Source organism: Vanessa cardui, chromosome 1, assembly GCF_905220365.1.
Source record: "Vanessa cardui chromosome 1, ilVanCard2.1, whole genome shotgun sequence".
Classification (NCBI taxonomy): Eukaryota; Metazoa; Arthropoda; class Insecta; order Lepidoptera; family Nymphalidae; genus Vanessa; species Vanessa cardui.
The window spans coordinates 3,687,596-3,714,337 of NC_061123.1; the positions used below are offsets into that span (position 1 = coordinate 3,687,596).

Genomic DNA, 26,742 nt, shown 5'->3' on the forward strand with positions numbered 1-26,742 from the left:
CACATCAATTTTCAGCGGTGCTTGCCTGTGTTTGAACCCGCAGATATCGGTTAAGATGCACGCGTTCTAACCAATGGACCATCTCTGGTCTTTTTTTTTAATTCTAAATGTTAACATAATGTAAATTAATATATGATACCTTAATTGTTCTAGGTTCTGGAAAGTCATACACGATGATGGGCGCACCCGGACCCAATGAAGGCGGTATCATACCCCGTCTCTGTGACGCGTTGTTTGAAAGAATCGCGCGCCAGCAGTCGCCCCCCGCCCTCACCTATAAGGTAAAAATGAATCGAACACCGTAACTGTAATGAATACTCCGAAAGTGTGGGTAAAGGCAAGGACTTGGACTTGGTATTTTGTAAGGGTGGAATATTAGTCCATGGTTTGAAAGATATATGTAGGTATATTTAATTAAGTACAAGTGTAGGTTGTACGAGAATGAATACTTTTATATATACTTTTTTATATATAGTAACAAAAATACTTTCATAGTCAATCCGTAATAAATGCTCTAAAAGAGAATAAACATTGAAGTAAAACATTTTTATTGCATTATAAAATTCTATATGATATAAAAGCTCGTTGAGAGAATTTTCAGTATGACTTTTTTTATAAAAAGTTGACAAAATTCTACGGAATATTACCTAATGAGTAAAGTATATTCTCGGAAAGGCTAACGAAAGAACGTTTCATACGAATTTATTTTTAAGTTACAGAACCTTAATAGTAACAACTTCGATTACATACTTACTCTTTATAGCTTTTATTAAGAGTAAATTTCTTATCATATTTTTCTCTTTAGGTTGAGGTTTCATATATGGAGATTTACAACGAACGTGTGCACGACCTCCTCGATCCTGAGACGACGCGGCGTTCTCTGCGCGTGCGCGAACACGTTGTTTTGGGACCCTACGTCGATGGATTATCACAACTCGCCGTTACGTCATTTCAGGTCAGTAGATAGTTTGAATGCATCGGCAACTAATTATAATTAAGGTCAAATATTAGAACGAAGGTCAATTATTGTCTGTCCAGAACTTGGACTAAACGTAAATATATCATTTTAGTTGTTAGTAGTTCATGGTTATGAAAACTATAACTATACTTGTATGTAAATCGTAATATTTAGAATAATAGTGCTCCCATTTTGAATACATTTGCCTCTTATTTTTTCATCATCAGCAAAAACACAAAATAATTCAGATTAGGTATTTAAAAGTGATCGCAAACATAACATAGTCCTTAATAACTAAATTTGTATAAAGACAGTATTATCGTATAATAGGTGTTGCGCAAACGCAACTCCTACGCTACATATAATTTGAAAGCTCTGAAGAAGTTGCGTAGGAGTCATGTCAGAGCCGCGTTTATCTTAGTACGCCGTCTATAGAACGAAGTGGATGGATAAAATAGCTTTCATAATTGTTGTTATAAATAATTGTTTTAAAATGTTTAGTACTACAAGTTGAAAAAAAGGCGTCATGTGTGGCGGGACATGTTTGTATATGTTGTTATGTAGTACATAGCAGATAAAAAGAAGAATTAACAATTTACCAATATTTATTAACCTATAATTTAAAAGCTTTTTTTAATATATATTGTAAAATGAGATGTAGAGAAAGTAAAAGACATATAAAAATCGCCAGGCCTGTTCTTGGCCTGCTTTAGCATAACGCTTTTTTCTTACGTGATGATTTCTGCCAGTGAACTTTACTGTAAGTCGCGTAAAAGAATTTCAGTCCAAAAGGAAAAGAATGATATTGTCTCTAAGACAAAAATAGATGACAACCATCTGTTTAATGGAATTTAAGCCAAATTTAATTTGAAGACACGAATTCGGTCGTTTTATTTGAATAATATCCCGAGAGGAGTGGATGCTAAATAAATATTGTTCGAAAGCATCAAAAATTGTTCCGCCGTAGATGAAATCGTCGTTTTCTCTCAGATTGGCCGTTCCGACGGCTTCATTACGGTTAGTTGAAGCTCGAGGGCTTAACGGTATCCATTATTTCTCTCGAATCGCTTTGAACATCCTTCAGGCCAGCAGTTTTACTTTGAAAATGTTTAATTTTGCTGCGAGCCCGCTTAAACCGACTCATCAGATTCGGTCTGTGATATCGTATTCGTTGTTATTTTTAATTAAAGTGAATCTGATAATACTTTTTCATTCATCCGCTTTCGGTTTACGTTTATAATGGTTTTTATCATGTCCAAACTTACGGGCCGATATTTATTTTCTTTTTACTATTTATGAAATATATATTTTTTCTTTATAAGCTTTCTTATATTTAGAAAGTTCAATAACATAGCGTATATAGCTGTGCCCTCGACTTCAGACGCGTTTGAATATAACAAAAAAATATTTTTATAAAAGTAGTCTAACTTTCTCCTTATTACATCAGCAATCTGGCTGAACTGATTTTGACGATACTTTTTGTATAAAAAAAATTGTGAATATATATTGTATATGTATAACTCTGCTTATGCTGTAGCACTGATCAACGATCCCTGTCTTCAAAATATCTTATAAAATTCCACCTAGCTTTTTACATCAATACATTAGCTAGCATCGCCGGTTATGATGTATGACAAAGCTGTCAACCTAAATTATGAAGTATAATATTTACACAAACAAATCAATACATTAACTTTCATGATCACATTACATTGCACTATATGTAAAAATAGTACCTAATAAAGTATTGGTTTCTTACAAAACAATTTGATAATTTACCTGAAGAATATAACAAGTCACAGCACAAGAATATAATAAAAGCAGTTGCCGAAATGAAGCGAAAAATTAGTTTCGATCGTAACGCACTCACGCACCTAATGCATCGTCATCGATCGTGAGTCATATACATGTCACCGTAAGATTACAGAATTTGTTAGATTACAATCTGATTAGACAGATTGTAATCTGTCGAAATATTGTGAACTGTGAAATATGATTGCAATTTAACGTATTATTTTTCGTTATATTGTAATCTACTGAATTAACGGTCAAATTGTGAACTGGCTTAGAACGGATGCATGTCGAGAGCTGATAAACTGCAATCATATTTCTCAGCTCGTCAGATTTTAATGTAACGAATTTTGTAATCTTACGGTGACATATAAATGTAGAACTGATAAGCTGTTCACCTATACGCAGATAAATTTCGTACCACGGTTTGGATTCTATGTTACTGGTAACGAAAATACCTATTTAATATATATATATATATATATCCATGAGGCATGTGGCATGGCCATGTGGCACATAAGAGAAGTTCACTTCCCTTAAGGAGTTCATTATGTTAGAATAAGTCCGAACAACAATGGGAGAATACTTTGCTTCTATATTATATATATATATATTCTTTAATTTTATTTATATATATATATATATATATATATATAAATAAAATTAAAGAATGGATTAAGAAAAAAATAAATGTAGCCGCGGGCTATGTCTTAAGTAAACAAACGGTTCGAACCCTTATTTGTGTAAGATCATCCTCATTTTACACGCATGAACCGGTATATTTTCGAAATCAAAATATCAATTGATAATTTTTTCCTCGATGACTTATTCTATTCTACGCAGAAGCAAAGTATTCTCCCATTGTTGTTCGGACTTATTCTAACATAATGAACTCCTTAAGGGAAGTGAACTTCTCTTATGTGCCACATATTAGAATAATTATTTATATAGGTGTATAAATATATATTTGTACATATTAAGTTCCATTTGTTTATTGTATTTTGAACTTTGATTTACGTAAAAGTGTGTTTCCATATAATCCTCGCCTTATAGCCTCTGATGGTAAGTGACGACTGGTGAACATATTTAAAAATAAATTGACATTTAATTGGGATCTGTTGCAAGAATCCTGACTGATGCACTTTTCACTATTTTGATTTTTACATGCTTAATTAAATATTTTTCAAGTATACAACTAACACTTTATGAATACACTACACAGACAAACAAACACACGACTCAAAAGTTTATTTTAAAAATCGACTTTATACCTACTATTAATTATATTGTTTTATCAACTTTCACGTGCGATTATTGCCTACAGGGTAAGCTAGTATGCCAGTATTATTTGCACCAAAATTTATTTCTAACAAAGACACAGTTAATTTTTCCCTTTACTATACATAAAGTTAAATCTTTGTTTTACTGCTCATTATTTTAAACTGTCCTTGTATTTGTGAGTGACAACTCCGTCTCGTTTCTTCCTTTGCGTTTTGTTTAATTGGGCATATCAGACGCTTTGTATTCTCCTATTCCCGGATGGCTTGTCTCAAGACGTACTCTTGTTTAAATTTTCCTTTAGCTGTCTTTACTTCATTTTGACGTACCCGAAATAGGCTTGCTGTATTTATTTATCTTAAAAGTTCGTTAGACATTTTTAGGAACGCTTTTTCAATTTGAAATATTAACAGTATTTTTAATTATGATATGGAATAAAGATTTGATATACGTAAGCCACACAATTGGCAAATAGCTTCGCTGTATTGTACACTTCTAAGAGTAAATATATGTGAAATCTTCCACACGATTTAACTTAACTACTTATATTCACTTCAATTTTATTTCCAAAGTTCCGATAACAGTTTCGTCGACGTTCAATGTGCCATTTTTGCGCAAATCTACGAATATGATGAGTTATTCACTTTCGACCAATGATAACGCTTCAATTCATTGTCAATATTGTTTATTTGGCTTATGTGCTCTTGTGGTTGGAAAATACTCTATATTAACTCTTTAACAATTGTAGATTGGGACACTAAATGAGTAGTGAGTTATTGTTATTTTTTTTTTTTGTGTTTCATTTCAACGAGTTTTAAAAGTACAGAATATAATATGACATCTATGCATTTAGCACTGAATTGCGGTCACGATTGTAATATTAAATCGACTGCATCATCAATGTAATATTAAACACCACCCGATGTGGTTGTTGTAATTTGCAATGCAATGCTCATATTGTTTTCTATCGACGCATTTATTTTAAGTTAACTCGTTACCGACTGTGACTTTGTTGCTATAAATATGTTTTTTTTTTTTTTAGATTTTAACGTATGTAAATCGGTTTTTTTTTAACCATTTTATCTTTATTTGGTGTATGGAAACAATAAGTCCCGGAGTTCTGTAATAGTAGGTATACCTTGCTTTTATCTTCACTCAATTATTTGTCTTTGTTTTAACATGAAAATGTACATTTTTTAAACAGTATTTTGAGATAAAATCTTACGCGATAATGGTTAATATGTACGTATATATTATGTAAGTTAAGTGACCCTCTCGACTTCACACGGGTGCATTGCTAATACTAAATATGAAGAATGAATGTCTTTGTATACAACGTTCCTAGTTTTTTTAATCACTTCAGGGCCATATTGATCTTTATCAAATGCACAATATATTTTAGGTACGTATTTGAATAAAGATTAATACTGTATTACTTAAAATTGCTTCGTAAATAAGCCATTATTCCTTGCAAAAAGTAAAGGCTAACAAATGGTTATTGTTAGTTATCCCTATGAGATAGACATACTTTGTAACTCAGACTTATTCGTAGACCTTTTTAAGATGGAAATAACGTAGTACATTATTTTGATCTATCTTCTAGGGTTCAGCCCGCATGTGCTATGTAGGCTCAAAGAGAATGTCTGTGTTTACGGCATGACACAAGACACCTCTAAAGTTATCAGTGTTTCTCTGCTGTTAATATGCATGTATTATACCAATAAACCTTCCTCTCGAAATCACTCTGTTTATTAAATAAACAAAATCGGTTGAAAAGTTTTGAAGATGTAAGCATACGTTGGACAGTCGGTGGGAAGCGACTGTTTTATACTATGTAGTCAGTTAATGTTATCCATAAACAACATATGATCGCTAGTTTCTCATAATTTAGCAATATAAAGTATGCGGTATAAATAATCCACTTCTTTAATTAATGTAGCATCATATTCTATGTATATTATATAGAATTAAGTTATATGACCGTTTGTTGTGTCACTACGGTGGATATTTGACATCGGTTCATTTGGTTCTTCGTTCGTATCGATTCAGTGTTAACAAAACTCATGATTCCTCGAATCTAGAGCAGTTTTTATAACAAAAATAAAATCTTAGCTAACAGATGTTCGTTCAGTAATAAGCTGTCGCATTAAATTCGTTTAGAGTCGATACACTTGCCTTCGTGATATGCTGGATGTAAAAGATCAGGAATATTATTAAGCATGTCAACAAAACGCCATCGTCATAGTCTTCTAAAGCAAAACAATCACTGGATACAGCAAAATACGATTAGTTATAATATCTTGAAAAAAAAAAGGGATTCACAGACAAGCGATAATTGTGAATTACCCATTTAATGATTTCAGCGTTACGGTAACGGACAGGCAAACAGGTTTACAGGTAGGTCTCCCCGCTGTCTTCATAAAGCACCCCAACGTATCGATTTTTTGTTGCTTTCACCAATATCTTGATACCTTAAAATCCTTTAGTCCATAATAAAACGTTATTACCCCAAGTGCCGAAGTGTTAGAGGTTTACTGTCGGTTCCCATATTTAACGAGTCTTTTTTTTGGTTAAGAGCAAGGAGCCGTTAAATTTGTTTATTGAGATGCTTTTGGATTATGCCTCGTAGAATAGTCTACGAAAGTAAAATAAAACGTCTCTAAAGTAATCAGACATTAGTCACACTGTTAAGAGATTCATTCAGTCTGTTTCCTGCCATTTCTTTCATTGCCATACACGATTTTCGATATTAAAATATATACGGCGGCAATTAAATATTAAAGGATTTAAAATGAAACATTGGGGTTTTATTTTTTGGAGACATTACTGTTTCAAATAGTATTTTGACAACTACTTTGTGTCGAAGCAATACATGTACGTACCAATAAATTCAATATAATTTTTTTTTTAAAGTTAAATGGTTTTTATCAATTTTTCTTCTACCCATAATGATATATAAAAACCGCTACAAATGCATATACAACACAGGAGAGAGAAGAAGAGTATAACAATAACAACCTGATATTGCTGTCGAGCGACTCTGTCGCGTAACGCGACACATAAATCTCGAATTCGTTTTATTTTGATAGTTTAAACGTATAAAATATACAAATACGAATGTTTTACAAGCCGTACTTGATGTTTAATCACTGACAAATCGAATAAACGATTCCACAGGGACGGGTACGAACATCAAATTGCTACCATTAACGATGCCGTTCGCAGAAAACAGGTAATATTGGCTGAGGGGTAACATAAATACCGAATTGTAATGGTAACGAACATAAACAATAGCGAATGAAACGTTTGCTCCAAGAATTAATTAAGGCAAAGAGGGAATTGTTTTAACGCTTTCACTTTAGTTCTCGAATATAGTACGTTTTCCTCCTGCTGCTGGATGACCTTTAGCCTTTTCGTACAGATTTATAGTCTGGAAACACGTTTTGCGCCTAAAATTCCCAACGAGAATGAACTAACTAATGTAATTAAAAATATTGTATACTATAGTATACAATATTGTTTTCTTTTTGGTATAGGTTGGCGGACGAGCTTATGGGCCACCTGATGGTAAGTGGTCACCATCAGGTGATATCACCATAGACAATGAAGCTATAGTGAAATATTAACTATTCCTTACATCGTCAATGTGCCACCAACCTTGGGAACTGGGTGGTACCTACCCAGACGGGCTTGCACAAAGCCCTACCACCAAGTAAAAAAATTACTTGTTATGTTATAATAACACACACGTATAACTTGAAATACTGAACCAAAAGCGATTATTATTTTATTTACACATTCTATAATATGTATTTTCTGTAGTCGATATACTTAGACTTTTTTCGTCGGCTGTGAAAATTACCAGTGTGTGTTTATTCGTCCTTCGTCCATTTTCAACAATGCTATCCATTATACTGTGAACAATAAAGCTATGTCCCTTTTGCCAGTGGTTTTACTGGCTCACTCGCCTTTGAAATAAGTGTGTGGTACCTACTCAGAGCTTGCATAGAGCCTTAACACCAAGTTATCTATATCGACTTGTTTTTTTAAGAATTAAGCCCTTTAGATATCCAAGTTGGACAAATGAAGGAATTAAACATAGCCGACTATATCGTAACTTAGCCTAGTTCTGTTTGTATATTAATACAAAAAATACGATTATTTATTTAATGTTTTTGAATATGGTTTTTAATTATAAAAATATATAGTTACATTGATTGCTAATAGAATAATAAAATGAAAGCGTGAAAATATTTTCTTTGTTAATACTTTTTAATTTATGTACCAGTTAGTAAAAGACATAATAAATTCGTTTTTTGGAGATACCCATAATACTTTTCTGATCTCGTATAAATTTCCAATCTTTCATTTTCCAATAAGTCTTTTTGTAAACACAATGGCCAGACGAACTCGGGAAAAGTGTTTCTTGATCAACCATCGATTACATAGACGGTGGCCCTGTGAGCCGCTCGTCAGTACTAACGACCCTGACCCCGTTTCCTTATTAAACTAGTACAAATTTAACAAGCGATTTTAAGGATCAAACTCACGCTAGTTTCCGTTTTGTTTACATGTACACAATTAAGTTACAAATATTGTATACATTATATCTGGTTAGTGCAGTGGTCACTATGGCGTTTGTGAATTCGAATCTATTCATAAAATATTGTAGTATCTGCTATCTATAAGTCATGCGAACTTGTACCTCTAATTTACAGGATATATTTATATATACAATATTCCGCAGACATTTTTAACTTTGCCTTTTTGAAAATTCAATTCAAAAATACATTGGTAGAAAAAGCATACTATTCGATACAAGATTTTATAGATGATAAAAAGCGTGGTGTTCGTACCTGTTGACTACCAAGCAGGATATATTCATTTCAATAATTGTATTTAACTAACATGACTTTATATTTTTTAAATGTTAAAAAAGAGTAACTACTTAGTTTCTTGCCGGTTCTTCTCGGTAGAATCTACATACTTTCCGAACTGGTGGTAGCTTCACTTAATTGTAAAATGACGATTCAAAAGTGCTTGAAAAAGCCTACTTGAATGAAGTTTATTTTGATTTTGATTTTTATACTAATTATTTATAGTTTGTCTAATGCATGCATCTAAGTTATTGGAATTCTAGTAAGCTTACATGATACGATAGGTTAATTCGGTTGCTTTCTAATAATACAAAATAAAAATGAATGTAGACATATCTGGAAAGATTAGGATATACAACGTATGTTTATAGTAATTATTGAAAAAATGTTAGTCAATGTACCGATTTGGTAATTCATACGTAAGTTTCGCAACGATGATACATCGATCTGAGTTAATTTGAAGTCAGTATAACATTAATTAGAAGTGTATTCTAAATAAAAAATAGGGTGTTAATTAACTGGTAAGCATAGTATTGACATTTTTTCGAGCAGAATAATAGTCTGTCAGCAGAAATAGCTAATTGGTCAGCAAATCATGGTCAGCTTACATTTTAATATAGAGCAGCAAACGGGTGCTGCACCCCTTTCGCGCTTTCGGAATCTTAAAAAAAAACTCTAGGGGTAAGGCCGACAAGACCACATAAAACGCAATATAATTAGTTATTTTGCTCACAAAGTTTTAAATATGCATACCAATCAAATAAACTGCTTAAAAACAGACATGTTTTTTCTGATGCTCAATCATTAAATCTTGCTGACCAAGTAATTATTTTGCGTACTGAATGTTTAAAATTCAAACATATAATAGTGTCTGCTGCCTGATTATGGTTTAACTTTTGAGCATTATTAAAATTATTTGCGAAAAAAGAAATGTTGCTCGATTTTTTTTATCGCAGCCAATATCTCTGTATGCTGAACAAATAATTTAAATTGCTAACCATTTCATTACTTCTCAAAAAATAACTGTAGTGGTTTCTTCCGTACATAATATGGCTGCCTAGGAAGAAGTTAATCATATTAAAAATATATATTCGATATTATATTATCACACGACCTGAAGAAATTGTATAACCTACCCTACCTCACATATTCTCCCTTCTACCCAACCTCCCAACCACCTTCCCATCTATCACACGCCATATTTAACTGTGCAGACAGTACAATTCTCTTAGCTTATTGTGTATGTATATAATATATGACGATAAAATTACGTAATACTCGTGCAGTTACTTTGTCAGAACCGAGGCGCCCCAGCGGTTAGAATACGTTAATCTTAACCTAAGATTGCAGGTACAAACTCGGATACTTGAATGAATTTTTAAATAATTTGTTTCTTAATCCCGTGTATTGGTCTTTAGTCTAAACTTATTAGTCGTGCTGCTAAAATTCGTATCAGAATGCCATCCCATTGGACCATAAAAGAATAGAGAATGCGTCGAGTAACTATTGCCCCTTTAACGCGTCAAGAATGGAACCGCCTTAGCAGATATCGTACAGAATTATAGAGAAACTTAATAAAATAATAATCAAATAAAATCAAAGCAATTAGTTTTAATTAAAACAAACAAATAAATTAAAGAATAATTAAAACCCCGTGCATAAATCATAATTCTTGTCTTGTTCTTGTCTCATAGAATATTGTTTTCGAAACTAGAAAAATGAGATAAGGATAACTACAGTTGTCATCTTGATACAATCGTGATTTATGTTTCGACTCGATATTAACCCGCAAGTTGAGGAAGAGAGAAAAATAATATTATAATGTTATGTTTCAGAGTACATATTGGATTGGGACACATTAAAATGTAATTGGTTTATTTTACACGTGTATCAAATTCGTACGTAACTCGTATGTTCCATGTGTTTGCAGTATTGAGATTTCTGTGTAAGATGGTAATTTTACCTCTTATAATATGAGGCATACTCGTAATATATTGTCTTTTATTCAACTACTACTTAAATTAATACTTAAATAGTAAATGTTTTTAACGTTATGCAAAATGATGTTATGTACAGAGAATTACATATAATTATATTATTGTACTAATAACTGGGCAGTTGCGCCAATGATATAATGGCGTCTGCGTTCGTATGAGTTTTATAGAAACAAGTACTATTACTTTTAATTGGCTAAAAATAATTACGATGCGCATTTCAAGTTTCTGTATATAGTATTGGAGTATTAAAATGCTGCTTTACCATCAATCATTCGTCATGACTAAATGAATATCTATGATTTTAGTTACATTAAAACCAGATTTAATAACATTGATATAAGATGAGCCTAGTAGTCCTCCTAGTAAGTAGGTAACGTACTCTTATCGCGCAACTCTTTTCAGTCTATATCCATTTGTCAACAACTGACAATTAATAAAATGAATATGCCCATGACCTATCTTTTAATAGATTTGGTTGTAATGCTAGCTTAAATTAAGGAAAAGAAATGCTATTTACTGTCATATTACATTCTAATATTTAAAATAAGCTCGAACACATTGTATGTATTTCGTCGTATTTATTATACATTAGTTAAGATATTATCAACCGAGAGTATTTCAAGAAAAAATACATATGTGACGAGTTCGTCCTTATTCTGAGTAAATAAATATGTTATTGTGGACTAATAAAAAGAACTTGGCCTTGCTCAACGTCACGTTTTTCACCTTCCTAAAGAGGTTGTATTATATAGATGGTAATGGTATATAATCTTAGCGAACCTCGTGTATATAATTGAATTTCACTACAGAAGTTGGTCTTAGTTTTAGTCTCTAAAGGTAAATCTAGGTTGGACTTTATAGATCATTAAGTCAACGAAGTTGGAGAACATGGTTGAATTTCTACCGAACTCACCTTCAAAGTTGCAAACATGAGTATAAATCAATAGATTTGATTCCATCTGTTCATTTAAACTGGTGTTAAGATTCCTTGTTGTTTTCTCATTCTGTTAAAATGTTTTTTCTTTTATAATACTAGAAAATATTTGCAAATATTTCGTTATTTAAAAGAACACCACAGGGTCAGCGCTTACTTTATCTCGACAACAGCCGCGTGAGACAGCTTATTTTTATGCATAGTTTGCCGTTTCATAAATTTAAATCATTTTTAAATATACATTGGTAAATAAGGCGTATTATTCAGTACAAGATTATGCAGACGATAAAAAAACGAAATGGAATTAATACTGGCTGGATTAATTACATACATAAATAATTGAAATTGACTAACAAAACTACAGTCATTTTAAATTTTGAAAAAGAGTAACTACTGAGTTTCTTGCCAGTTCTTCTCAAAAGAATCTACTTTCCGGTGATCGCTTCACTTAAAATAGTTGTTAAATGACGATTCAAAAGTAGGCTTTAGCCTACTTAAATAAAGTATATTTTGATGTTTAGTTTATACTAAATAAAATTACCCGTGGTTATAATATTGATCGTTAGGAATATGGAAGACATTAAGATACGGTTTGTTTGTTCTTTTAAAAATGTCACGTCGAAATATGTATATTATGTAAATCTGTCGACTCGTCATGAATTGGCACAAGTAAGTCGCGTTAATTTGTTTCGTTTCGGTGCCGCCCGCGAAAATAAGGGCAATTGAGATGTATAATAAATACAAAAGTAACAAGCTCACGAGTAGATTAAAACGTTGTTTGACTTTTACGATTAAAACATTTGTAGCAAGTTTCAATTGGAAAGTAATTCGATTTTCTTCGAGTTTGCTTTTTGTCGTTGTTCTTGAAACAATAATAAAATTTCATTAGACATCTGAACACGTAAATCTAAGTTAGGGATTCATAAGGTACGAGAAAACATCTCCGGTGTTTTCTTAAGTGATTACTTTTAGTTTAATATTCCATTATTTATTTACGTTAGAACGCGTGCATCTTAACCTGTCTAATTTCAACGAATTTCTGTCTCATATATATTCCACCAAAACACATTGGAACAGCGTGGTGGAATATATACAAAACCTTCTCGACAAATGGGAGAGGGGGGTCTTAGCCCAGCAGTGGAAAATTTACAGGCTGTATTTGTTTAGTTTTTGTGTTTTGTATCTTGTGTGTACGGAGGAGTTAAGATAAAAAAATCTCCCTTATTGTGCTTAATAAATAGAACTTTCTAAAAATCTATAATCTTAATAATAAAAATAACCATGTTAATTAAAAAAACTCAAAACATGTTAATTAAAATAATATTGTTTAAACATTATTCTACATTACTTATATCATTTTAATATTTTTATAGGACATTGACAACCTGATGACAGAAGGTAACAAGTCGCGGACAGTCGCGGCCACTAACATGAACAGCGAGTCATCGCGATCACATGCTGTCTTCAGCGTGGTGTTGACACAAACTCTCTGTGACGCCGCCACCGGGGTAACAGGGGAGAAAGTGGCGAGGCTCTCCCTAGTCGACTTGGCAGGATCAGAGCGGGCAGTGAAGACTGGCGCGGTAGGGGATCGGCTGAAAGAAGGGTCTAATATCAACAAGTAAGAAAATTAAACAATATAAGTATATGTGACGATGACCGAATGTTTAATTACATACTTACATACATATATAATTGTATTTAAATAATATGACTGTATTTTTAAATGTTGAAAAAGAGTTACTACTGAATTTCTTGCCGGTTCTTCTCGGTAGAATCTACTTTCCGAACCGGTGGTAGCTTCACTTAACAGAGTTATTAAATGACAATTTAAAAGTGCTTATTAAAGCCTACTCGAATAAAGTATATTTTTTTAATTTTGATTTTAACTAAATGAATTTATCGAAGAAGTGAAGAAACCTGCGTTTCAAAAAGTCATTGTCTACAGATCGCTAACGACATTGGGTCTCGTCATATCAAAGCTGGCAGATCAGTCTTCAGGCAAGAACAACAAGGACAAGTTCGTGCCCTACAGAGACTCGGTGCTTACGTGGCTCTTGAAAGACAACCTTGGAGGGAACAGCAAGACGGTCATGGTAAGGGGCCATTATCTTATTTTATGACAAAGTACATTGTCTAAACCAATTACGTATTGTAAATCAATTTCTAAACATTTTGCTTAGACTACATTAAAATGGTCCGTAATAAATTTAACAGGTAGCTACAGTATCACCTGCGGCAGATAACTACGAGGAGACATTATCGACGTTAAGATACGCAGATCGAGCCAAACGTATCGTCAACCACGCCGTCGTCAACGAAGATCCCAATGCGAGGATCATTCGAGAATTGCGCCAGGAAGTCGAAGCTCTCAAGGAAATGCTCAAGCATGCTACGGTAAGTACTTTAACCCACATTACGTAAACTTATACCTAAATTGAACTAGTGTATATGTCACCGTAAGATTACAAAATTCGTTAGATTACAATCTGACGAGACGAAATTGTAACCTATGACATTTGATTGATCGCTCTTACAATAAGATCGGCCAATCAAGAAGAGCTTTCGACAGTTGACAATTAGACGCGGGACAGATTGTAATCTGTCAGTTAAACTTCGACAGATTACAACATACCGAAAAATAATACGTTAAATTGCAATTATATTCCACAGTTCACAATATTTCGACAGATTACAATCTGTTGCGTCAGAATGTAATCTGACGAATTTTGTAATCTTACGGTAACATAAATGTTTAATGAAATTAGACCCGTTCCTTATGGAGAAGAATTACAGCTTATACTTTAATGCAGGATGCAGAAAGGTGATGGCTGAATTTATTTTGAATTAAATATGCAAGTGTCCTCATGATGTATTCTCTACCGCATAACATGAGATGTTTTATAATAAAAATACAAGCTGCGCATGTTAATTATTTCCCTGTCCCATGAGTCATATGTCCCATGGTTATTGTTAAGCCATTATGTATGCTATTTGAAATGAGAAGTTATTAGAAAATAGTCGTGATTGTGCGGATTTCGACCTGCGTTATGCGGTTGAAGTCCACGTCTAACCTGCTCGGCATATTGTCTAAAAGTAGATTATACAGCCACATTTAAACATTTAGTATTTTTATAGTCTCAATCGAGGTATATTTTTATTTTTAACATTGATTTCTCTACTAAGGCAGTAAATGATTCTTATTAAAAAATAACATTTCGTTTTACTCGATTCAATATAAAATATGAATTTAGTTATTATACTTCAAATAGAAGATTCAAATAGAAGGCGTTATTTGAGAACCATTCTAGGCGGAAACTTCGCAGAAACGTTTATAAAGATTTCAGTGACTTTTGTGTTATATTGCTTCTATTTTTCGGCACGTAGAGCAAAATAAATGAAATGATTATAATCAGTGTTATAATATATTACGGAAGATGATTTGTGTGGATGTTGATTTTCTGCAATGATATGTTTAATTACTTAACTAAGTAACTAATTAATATCGTTTTTTATATTATACCAAAATTAATTATGAAAATTTTATGTGATTGAATTGTTTTATTTATATTTTTATTAAGTCAGTGACCCCGTTAAAGCTGTGGATAATCCGCAAAAGGCGTTACAACAGCTCAGAAAATGCTAATAAGATAAAAGTATTTGCGTCGTCGGCCACATAAGTGGCACTTTATTGACTTGGAGCGATTCAATCGCGCCTTAGACATTGAAATTTATAAGTAATAATCGACATATATATGCTCGAACTATACGGTTTTATATCACTAACACTCGTACAAAATTAACTATCAAGAACAAAAAAGGCTACCATGTGCTGGGCAAAATAAAACTTTTATTAGTGTTATGAATATTTGAAATGTTATACATTTATTTGTTGTTGAAGGGTTCTCCTGTGGGCGAAGACGTTCACGAGCAATTGGCACAAAGTGAGCACCTGATGAAGGAAATGTCCCGCACCTGGGAAGAAAAATTAGTCGAAACTGGTCAGTATACAACATACGTGCTCTTTAAAGTTATTTGACTCAATAAACCACAAGTAAACTTTTCTATTCTTCGATTTGCAGGTCGGATACAAAGCGAGAGACAACACGCTCTCGAAAAGATGGGCATCAGCGTACAAGCGAGTGGCATTAAAGTCGAAAAGAATAAGTTCTACCTCGTAAATCTGAACGCGGATCCGTCGCTCAATGAACTGCTGGTGTACTATTTAAAGGTAAATATTGCGAAACTGGTACCTAGAATATAATATCATTACAAGCTGTTATCCGCTGGCTTAGCTTGGAAAAAGGGAAAAGTAAAAACACTTTTTGAGAAAAGATAAGTTTATAAATGGCTTATATTTCTACGGACGATTCCACGTCGATGCGTTATGGGTATCTTGGTCTGAGATGCTTTGAGTAACTATCGTAATTATTACACAAGTCAAAAATATTCCATACATTTTTCCTATTAAAAGTTTAAAAAACTCATAACAATCATTAATGGCCTAATTTGAGTCCACAACGATGATTTATGATCAGTAGCCTAACTTATATAGGTTGCAAGTCACACAAATACAAAGTGTTCGTGATTGTCGTTTGGCTGTAGTTTCGCTAAATAGATGTGTTGTCACAGGAGCGCACGCTGGTGGGCGCGGTTGCAAGTCACACAAATACAAAGTGTTCGTGACTGTCGTGTCGCTACAGTTTCGCTAATAGATGTGTTACGTCAGGAGCGCACGCTGGTGGGCGCGGACAGCGCGGCGGCCATCCAGCTGTCGGGGCTGGGCATCCAGCCGCAGCACAGCCTGCTGGTGGTGGAGGGCGGCTGGCTGCACATGGAGCCGCTGGGCGGCGCGCGCTGCTTCGTCAACGGCGCGCCCGTCGTGTCGCGCGTGCGCCTCGGACACGCCGACCGCATCCTCTGGGGCAACCACCACTTCTTCCGCGTCAACTGCCCCAAGGACATCAGTGAGTCGAACGATTCATATCATCATATTGGAAATCCCCAATGCTACTGGCCAATGGTGACGACAGAAAAGTTTTTAATATTTGTCGAGTGGCAAATTACGCTTCATCAGTTTACTTGATGAACCATTTAAAAAATTTAAAGTAAAGTAAAAGTAAAGTAACAGCCTGTACATTTCCCACTGCTGAGATAAGACCTCCTCTTCCATTAAGGAGAGGGTTTGGAATATATTCCACCACGCTGTTCCAATGCGCGTTGGTGGGATTAAGTTTATTTATTTAAAAATAGCGCAACATTGATCTGACTATGGTGACTGGAAATTAGAAAGAAATACAATTTGACAGCCGCGACGTCCGAGCCACAAACGCCTGCACAACCCATCGACTACAACTTCGCCCGCGACGAGATCATGCTCAACGAGCTCAGCAACGACCCCATACAGACCGCCATCTCGCGGCTCGAGAAGCAGCACGAGGAGGACAAGCAAGGTTAGTGACCTCTCATATTAACATAATAATATCCAATATTAAAAATAAATGTTGTATTTAAAACATATTACTTACTAGATTTATTTTTAATTTCTAGTGGCGCTGGAAAAGCAGAGACAAGAATACGAACGACAGTTTCAACAGCTCAGAAATATACTGTCACCATCGACTCCATATCCTCCGTATTCCTATGATCCGTTAAAATTAGGTAAGTAAATTATATACAACAATTTACACATGCATGAAGTTGTGTTTATGTATATATAAATATGAGACAACATCACATACATTACTCTGATCCCAATGTAAGTAGCTGAAGCACTTGTATATATTTATGACAGGTTTACATTTTGTCCATCTGAGTGTCAGTAAATGTCACACACATAACAAAAATACTCAGAAATCATTCTTGTTCCTCTGTGTAAAGAGAGGCAGTTTTACTACAGGAAGATAATTTATAAAATATCTTAAGAAACAGCTATCCATGTATCTTCAGTTGAAAATAATGGATGATTGTACGTGAGTACAACGTTATTGTTCGTCAGCGTTTATAATATATATATAAATGTCCCCCGCGGCAGGCAAGATGACGGCGTGCACGCCGACGACGGCGGCGCGCGTGGAGCGCTGGGCGGCGGAGCGCGACGACACGTTCAAGCGCTCGCTGGGCCGCCTCAAGGCCGACATCCTGCGCGCCAACGCGCTCGTGCAGGAGGCCAACTTCCTGGCCGAGGAGATGCGCCGCAACACGCGCTTCAGCGTCACGCTGCAGATCCCGCCGCAGAACCTCAGCCCCAACAGAAAGGTAACATTGTAGCGCTACTGCTCCTCCCGGCGTAAGCTACAGCAACGTCATGTTGGGTGACTAGTAAAGCCCAAAAGGCAAAATTAAAAAAAAAAAAAAAAATCTACTGAAAAAATATATTTACTCAAATTGAATGGTTATTCAAAGTTGACAAGGCTTTTTTGAGTCGACAATTTATAAGAGATGGCTAAAAAGCCATAAGTCCGCCCATTGTACAACACTTTTAATGTACTTATTTTGTTTTGTTTTGTTTTTTTTTTTATTCTTTTTTTGTATTTTATTAATTTTATGTTACTTTCTTTTTTGTTTCTGTTTGTGGTGTGCAATAAAGAATTATAAATAAAAAAATAAAAATAAATAAATATCTAACGCACAAGTGAGGTTCCATTAAAAAAATACCTTTTCCGTAAGAGTGCAACGTATTGAGTATGAAAGTGAATGTAACAATTTTACTGTAGCGCGGAGCGTTTGTTTCGGAGCCGGCCATAATGGTGAAGCGTCCGACACGAGGCGCGCAGGTTTGGTCCATGGAGAAGCTGGAGAACAAACTGGTCGACATGCGAGAGATGTACGACGAGTGGAGGCGGCGGCAGCAGCGGGACGATATCATTGAAGACGTGAGTGTTACCGGTTGTATTTTAAATTGAATGCATTTATAGAATCTTTTAGAATTTATTATCATGCTAAGATTTAAGAGATAAAGGTTAGTTATTTTTTTGAGGCTATCAAATGCCTTTAGAATATATAGATATTGGTGCTCATTCTGTTGTATTTAGTCAATGATACTAGAGCTTTGTGATAGCCCGATTGGGTTACACGTTACACAAATTCTACCGACAAACAGCAACACTTAGTCTTGTTGTCGGTTTAAAGGTTGAGTGAACCAGACATAACATTGGACGACTAGACGATGTAATGAATGGCTATATATCCTGAAGTGCCAATGTCTTACTATCTGCCCAATTTGTCCAACCACTTACTTATATTTTATAAAAATAAACAGCAATAATGCCAAGAATTAATATATTGCTATTAGTTTTTTTTTATCTGTGGAGTTTGAAAAGAAAACCAAATAGTTAGCCCATAAACAAAAAAGCTTAGGGATTGCATCAACAGAATCAGCACCACTTATTATAGTATTATAGTTTATCTCAAGTAATTTTGCCGCTCTGAATTATCCAGAAATTAACTGAAGTCATTATCATGGCTATACAACTTTAACATGCATCGCATGCGCGTTTATTTCATCGTTTTATTACGATTCAATCTCGATTCCTGCTTGCTATATAACTAAGCAGGTGTTGCCGAAATCGTAATGTTCACTTAACAGGCAGCCTATTAATACATCCGAAGTAGCTCTTCATTACGGATGTTAAAATTATTCATTTTCTATATAACACGTGGTTATTCCAAATGCTTGTTTTTCTGAGCGGCAAAGTTAAATTTTTTGTGATGGTTTTTAGGAAGCTTTAAAAGTTATAAGTTAATATTAAATTAGCGTAAAGTCATATTTTACTAATAATAGTAATTAATCTTATGTACCGTTAACACGGCAATGTAAGTTATTGCAACTAACAATGTGCACCGTAATCTTGAACACATTATGTGTTGCTTATGTGTATGTTGTAACTAAGCGACGTAGTTACTAACGCACCAAACGTATATACCGATTTATTTTCAGGACGGTGTTCAAATCGACCCCGACTCACCAACGGTGCGTTTCCGTAGTAGTTGACACACAGACAGCACTATCCCGTTTTTATTTTTATTATTTTATTATACCTCTTCATTACGCAGTGTATATGCACAGAATGCTTTTAATTTATAATCTTGAACTAACTCCAATTTTTCTTCAGACATCTCTTCTTATTCCAATATATTATTAAAACCATAATATGTATATTCTAAAAATACTCTTTCTTTTTCTTTCCACATTATTTATTCATTTGGGACTTGATTAAATTGCTGATTTTATTAGGATTTACTTTTATAGTTGTAGGCCGTACTTGTATGCCATTGCCACTCATAAAATTAATATTATCTTGTCTTTTTTAGGAAAAAGGAGAGAAGGCCTTAGATCCGTTTTACGAGTCACAAGAAAACCACAACTTGATCGGTGTTGCGAATATCTTCTTAGAGGCGCTGTTTCATGACGTCACTTTAGACTACCACACGCCCATTATAAGTCAGCAAGGGGAAGTAGCGGGGAGGTTACAGGTTGGTTAATTTTATTGTTCTAGAACGTTCAAAAATCTGTTTTTAGATCTGAGGACCTTAGACCATTAATTGTTTAAATATTGTCTAGCTATTAATCAGGTATATTTGATTATTTATTGTATTTTTAGGTCGAAATAAGTCGAGTGTCCGGACAGTTTCCACAAGATAGGATATGTGAAGCGGCTTCTGATAGTTCTGGTGACATGCGAGATGACGACGAACCCATAGATCCTGCTACACAACAAGTAAGTTAAAACTCAAAATATGTCAAACTAATATAGTGCGTCCAATAAATACACAGATATATATATACAGATATCTAATATCAACGGACACATCATTTTATGTGGTAAACATTCACTCACTATACGCTATTTTATTAAAGGCGTGCTTTGGTGTGAGCATGCGACGCCCACACTTACAAGATATCTTAATGTGCGCGAGAGCACTCGTGTTCACTCGTCGAACTCATCGTGTGTGTGTGTGTGCGCGCAGGTGACCGTCCGGGTGGTGATCAAGCAGGCGAGCGGGCTGCCGCCGTCGCTGTCCAACTTCGTGTTCTGCCAGTACTCGCTGTGGGGCGGCGGCGAGCCCGTGGTGGTGGCGCCGCAGGTGAGCGCCGACACGCCGCCCGCGCCCGCCGCCGCGCCCGCCTCGCCGCGCCACCAGCTCGTCACCTTCCGCTTCGACCACCGCCGCGACTTCACCGTGCCGCTCACCGAGGAGTTCGTCGAGCACTGCGCCGGTGAGCCTTTTTTTTTCTCGCGGGAAAAACGCTTTACGCGCTTCCCCCACGTGATGGAAAGTGGGGGGTGTGTGGGACTCCCCGGAGCCCTAGACGCCTAGTGCGCCCAAGTACGCCGGGTTTACCCACTAAAAAACCAGCGGTACCCTCTGCGTCTTTCGGCGGACGCCACGGGATCGCTTACGCATGCTACCGTGACGTGCGCCGGTGAGCCTAGCTAGCACGAGGAAGCGATATTTTTACCCTTTGTGTTGTTTATTTTAGTCGTTAGTTGATTTTAAATGTTTTCAATAGTTATTCTATTTGTTTTGTGCAGTATCAGCAACAACAACAACAACAGCCTGTAAATTCCCACTGCTGGGCTAAAGGCCTCCTCTCCCTTTGAGGAGAAGGTTTGGAACGTATTCCACCACGCTGTTCCAATGCGGGTTGGTGGAATACACATGTGGCAGAATTTCTATGTAATTTGTCACATGCAGGTTTCCTCACGATGTTTTCCTTCACCGCTGAGCACGAGATGAATTATAAAGACAAATTAAGCACATGGATCAGCGGTACTTGCTTGGGCAATCATCGGTTAAGATGCACGCGTTTTCACCACTGGGCCATCTCGAAAGTACCGTTGGACATTTTTTAATTTCTCGCAAAAATTGATATATTGTATTTTACATCCGTAGAGGGTGCCCTGTCCATCGAGGTGTGGGGTCACCGCTCGGCGGGCTTCAGCCGCGCGTGCGGGAACTGGGTGGTCGAGCAGCAGCAGCTGGCGAAGGCGCGCTCGCTGGCCGACCGCTGGGCGGAGCTCACGCGCAAGATCGAGCTCTGGGTCGAGATACACGAGCTCAACGACCAGGGCGAGTACGCGCCCGTCGAGGTACGTTGAGAAACGTGATTGGTTGATTATTTTAATCGATTAAACAGTAGCGTCAGGGCTAAGGAAAATTTCACATCTATACTCCAGCCACATTCAATCTGGAATTTTAGTAAACAAACCTTGAGTCGTCATAATTAGGGTTGATACACTCTTAATAAAAAATAATTATTATTATAATTACAACTATATTCATTATAACACAATTTCCTGTTTAAACACAAAAATTTTAATTTAATACAGTATCCAAAAATGTTATTTAGCCGGTCAATACATAATTGATATGAAAATTAGCTTAAAATAAAAGTTTAAAAATCTTAAATTGCCACTATAATATTACTACAAAACTAACAACCCTATATTTTAAAACTGACTTATAGAAATCGCAGGTTTGTAACATTTGGAGTGTTTTTTAAGCAATTGGCAGATTAAGGAAGGTATATAATAGCGGTACAAGCTCTTCGTAATTGGTGGTGTATATTTTTGGTCATATTATAATGGTAGTATAACCACAACAGGTTAAGAATGTTAACATTGCACACAACGTTTCATTACACACAGATTAAAAAAAATAATTGTTGTACATATTTCTAAAAATATTTTGAGCATCTGCCTGACGTTGGTTGCTAAGCAACGCTTTTTTATCAAACATTCCACATCGAATTTGGCTGGAGTATAGTTATCATTGTCTGATCTTAGCACCGTCAGTGACTAAATCTCTTGAGATGTTGTAAATTCGAATTTAAAACAAGCAACTCGCTGAGTAGCAATACCGCAGTTGCGTGTGAGGGAAGTGAGCCCAGATGACCGGGTGTGCGTGCGCAGGTGTCGCCGCGCGCCGACATCGTGACGGGCGGCGTGTACCAGGTGCGGCAGGGCCAGCAGCGGCGCGTGGGCGTGCGCGTGCGTCCCGCCGCCAACTCCGGCACGCTGCCCATCATCTGCCAGCACATCGTCAGCGTCGAGCTGGGCTCCGTCACCGTCAGGTACCCGCAGCCATTACACTAACTTTTAACTTCGGTCCCTACAGAGACTTGATTGACGTAAACTTCTTGTCTCTAAAGAGTCGAGATGGCTCAGTGGTGAGAACGCGCGCATCTTACCTGATGATTGCGGGTTCAAACCCAGGGAAGCACCGCTGACTCATGTGCTTAATTTGTCTTTATATTTCATCTCGTACTCAGCGGTGAAGGAAAACATCGTGAGGAAACCTGCATGTGACAAATTTCATAGAAATTCTGCCACATGAGTATTCCACCAACCCGCATTGGAACAGCGTGGTGGAATATGTTCCAAACCTTCTCCTCAAAGGGAGAGGAGGCCTTTAGCCCAGCAGTGGGAATTTACAGGCGGTTGTTGTTGTTGTTGTTGTCTTGTCTCTTTAGCCGACACTCTACTTCTGTGATCTGTGATATAGAAACGTGTTACGTTTCAAATCTACTGCAGGAATAGTACGTTAGGAATATATTTAATAGTTCTTGACGTATAATTTATTCTTAACTTCAGATCACGTCTACAAAAGCCTCTGGATTCGTACCAGGAAGAAGATTTGGCCGTTCTTCGGGAACGCTGGAGCGACGCACTCGCTCGACGCCGCCAACATTTGCACGCTCAGTTACAAGTAAATTCATATTTATTGAATTAAGATCATAAAAACTAAGTAAACCTACGTGCTATGTGCTTAAATAAATGAATCAGATAATCGCTTGCGAATATGTCTGACTCAGAATGCTTTTTAACTGTGTAGAAACTGGTGAACATGTCTCCTTCGTTGAAGAGTGAGCGTGACATGGAGCGGGAACAGAGTCTCGTTGAACAGTGGGTGTCGCTCACTGAGGAAAGAAATGCGGTGAGTAACAATGTATAGGTTTTTATGTACAGATCATTTTTTTTTACTATTTACTATTAAATAATATATCTAAAGTTTATATATATGTATATATATATGAGTCGAGATGGCCCAGTGGTTAGAATGCGTGCATCTTAGCCGATGATTGCGGGTTCAAACCCAGACAGGCACCGCTGTTCCGTGTGCTTAATTTGTCTAAATAATTCATCTCGTCCTCAGCTGGGAAGGAAAATATCGTGGGGAAACCTGCATGTGACAAATTTCATAGAAATTCTGTCACATGCGCATTCCACCAACCCGCATAGGAACAGTGTGGTGGAATATGTTCCAAACGTTCTCCTCAAAGGGAGGCCTTTAGCCCAGCAGTGGGAATTTACAGGCTGTTGTTGTTGTTATATATATATATATATCTTGAGTCATTGTGGTGTCGTGCTCGCCCGGCAGGTGCTGGTGCCGAGCCCCGGCAGCCCCATCCCCGGCGCGCCGGCCGCCTGGAGCCCGCCGCCCGGCATGGAGCAGCACATACCCGTGCTATTCCTGGACCTCAACGGTGGGGAAGTTCAGCGAGAACGCTTTGCAATTCATATAATAAGCTTTCCTTTTCCTTTCTTTTTTTTTATATATATATTTTTATATATGAGACAACATCACATACATTACTCTGATCCCAATGTAAGTAGCTAAAGCACTTGTGTTATGGAAAATCAGAAGTAACGACGGCACCACAAACACCCAGACCCAAGCCAATATAGACTCGACCGGGAATCGAACCCGAGACCTCGAAGTGGCGTACCCATTAAAACCGGTGTACACACCACTCGACCACGGAGGTCGTCGATAATTATAACATAATATAATTTAATCAAATTTCATGATTCAGTCTTGCGGTTATATTCCGATTACCTTACGTTCACAGGCTTAAAAAAATTATTTTGGTTTATATTATATAAAAATAAAAAAAACAATCACTCATTAAAAACAGAATATTTATCATGTCTTTAATTTTTATTTGATTGAGCTCGATATTTTTACATTATGTAGATAATGTCGTGTTCACGAGACTCTTAAAATCTTATACATATAAAAATAGCAATCCTAAATATAAATATATATATAATATGAGACAACATCACATACATTACTCTGATCCCAATGTAAGTAGCTGAAGCACTTGTGTTATGGAAATCAGAAGTAACGACGGTACCACAAACACCCAGACCCAAGATAACATAGAAAACTAATGGTAATCTACATCGACTCGGCCGGGAATCGAACCCGGGACCTCAGAGTGGCGTACCCATGAAAACCGGTGTACACACCACTCGACCACGGAGGTCGTTAGAAATGATTGTTTAACGTATCCAGCGGACGACCTGACGACGAATTCGTCGGGCGAGGAGGTGACGGTGGCCGGCCTCAACTCCATCCTGCCCAAGGAGCACGGCAACAAGTTCTACGAGCTGCAGATCCTGCACCACCACGACAAGGACGTGTCCGCCGTCGCTTCGTGGGACTCCTCCATACACGATTCGCAGTACCTGAACCGAATCACTGAAGGTACATACTCTTTATAACTTATTCACTGGATTGTATGTATATCTGAATTTGATGATGACATAATGTTTTAGTTACTTTATATAATATTATATGAAGTAACAATTATTTTACCGATTTTTTATACTTTTTTTTTGCTTCGAAAATAAAAGATTTTATCGTTTATTGTATTTGTGTTTCCGGAATAGTGTCATAATTTGTGAACTGATTTTGACCATTGTTCTTGTATTCGATTGGTCATACCAGAATGCTTCAGATAAATTTAATTTAAAATAAAATCAAATTTGTACAGTGGTCGTTTTTTAGTGTATATTATATGTATGTAATGAACGGATTTATAACATTGGTCCCGAGTAAATTAAAAAAAAAATACATTATCATGGAGTCGCCTTGTAGTTTGTGAGTTTACCTTGCGTCTGTTATTACTCTACTCCAATTTTATTTTCTTTAAAAAATCTTTAAACAAAACTATATCGGCCTTTTGCCGACGGCGAAACTTACACGGCGGAGAAAAGTGTATTAATTTAAATAAAACTAGTTATAACGGATTTGAATCGCGTATATTAATTATTTTTGGCATCGCACGTGTCCCATGTCCCATGTTCGTGGTCACGTGTCTACCCGTGACCACGAACACTGTAAAGTGCTCGAAACGTCGGGATGCCAAAAATAATTAATATACGCGATTCAAATCCGTTATAACTAGTTTTATTTAAATGTGTAATAATCGCGAAAATTTAAGACAACACTAAATAAAAATAAAATAAATATGAGACAACATCACATACATTACTCTGATTCCCAATGCAAGTAGCTGAAGCACTTGTGTTATGGAAATCAGAAGTAACGACGGTACCACAAACACCCAGACCCAAGACAACATAGAAAACTAATGGTAATCTACATCGACTCCGCCGGGAATCGAACCCGGGACCTCAGAGTGGCGTACCCATGAAAACCGGTGTACACACCACTCGACCACGGAGGTCGTCAGAAAGTGTATTAAGTGTATTAAGTGTATTCGTAATGTTGTTCGATGTGTCCGCGCAGCCAACGAGCGCGTGTACCTGATCCTGAAGACGACGGTGCGGCTGTCGCACCCCGCGCCCATGGACCTCATCCTGCGCAAGCGCCTGGCGCTCAACATCTACAAGCGCCAGAGCCTCACCGACCGGATACGGAAGAAAATCGTCAGGTACTGCTGCCCGTTGCCCGTATCGACAACGTACAAAGTAAAAAATAATTGATTTCAATCTTTATAATGAAATATTTCATAAAATTAATGTCGCGCAAACCCCTCTGGCTAGGTACAACCCATTCATCGCATTGATGGCAGAATATCCATCAAACAGCTTTGGTAATGTTGTTTTATGGTTGGTAGGATGAGTTGGTATGTAGCCAATGTTGTTACCG

At 36.3% G+C, this 26,742-nt stretch overlaps 1 protein-coding gene across 5 annotated transcripts in view; it reads left to right on the plus strand.

Annotated features, from left to right (window-relative positions):
* LOC124530463 (kinesin-like protein KIF13B) overlaps positions 1-26,742 on the plus strand; it is a 132,386-nt gene that overhangs the window by 93,270 nt on the left and 12,374 nt on the right. For 4 of the 5 annotated variants that reach the window (XM_047104638.1, XM_047104653.1, XM_047104659.1 and 1 more), the window contains exons 4-26: positions 154-281; positions 806-955; positions 13,209-13,456; positions 13,784-13,931; positions 14,053-14,232; positions 15,737-15,836; positions 15,918-16,066; positions 16,565-16,802; positions 17,145-17,288; positions 17,386-17,496; positions 17,870-18,093; positions 18,552-18,710; positions 19,775-19,807; positions 20,149-20,310; positions 20,439-20,555; positions 20,806-21,055; positions 21,733-21,929; positions 22,752-22,912; positions 23,433-23,547; positions 23,674-23,775; positions 24,220-24,325; positions 25,141-25,332; positions 26,380-26,524. In XM_047104638.1, coding sequence (XP_046960594.1) covers positions 154-281; positions 806-955; positions 13,209-13,456; positions 13,784-13,931; positions 14,053-14,232; positions 15,737-15,836; positions 15,918-16,066; positions 16,565-16,802; positions 17,145-17,288; positions 17,386-17,496; positions 17,870-18,093; positions 18,552-18,710; positions 19,775-19,807; positions 20,149-20,310; positions 20,439-20,555; positions 20,806-21,055; positions 21,733-21,929; positions 22,752-22,912; positions 23,433-23,547; positions 23,674-23,775; positions 24,220-24,325; positions 25,141-25,332; positions 26,380-26,524 — 3,559 coding nt within the window. The remainder of the gene's footprint in view (positions 1-153; positions 282-805; positions 956-13,208; positions 13,457-13,783; positions 13,932-14,052; positions 14,233-15,736; positions 15,837-15,917; positions 16,067-16,564; positions 16,803-17,144; positions 17,289-17,385; positions 17,497-17,869; positions 18,094-18,551; positions 18,711-19,774; positions 19,808-20,148; positions 20,311-20,438; positions 20,556-20,805; positions 21,056-21,732; positions 21,930-22,751; positions 22,913-23,432; positions 23,548-23,673; positions 23,776-24,219; positions 24,326-25,140; positions 25,333-26,379; positions 26,525-26,742) is intronic. The other variant, XM_047104646.1, reaches the window with a different exon arrangement.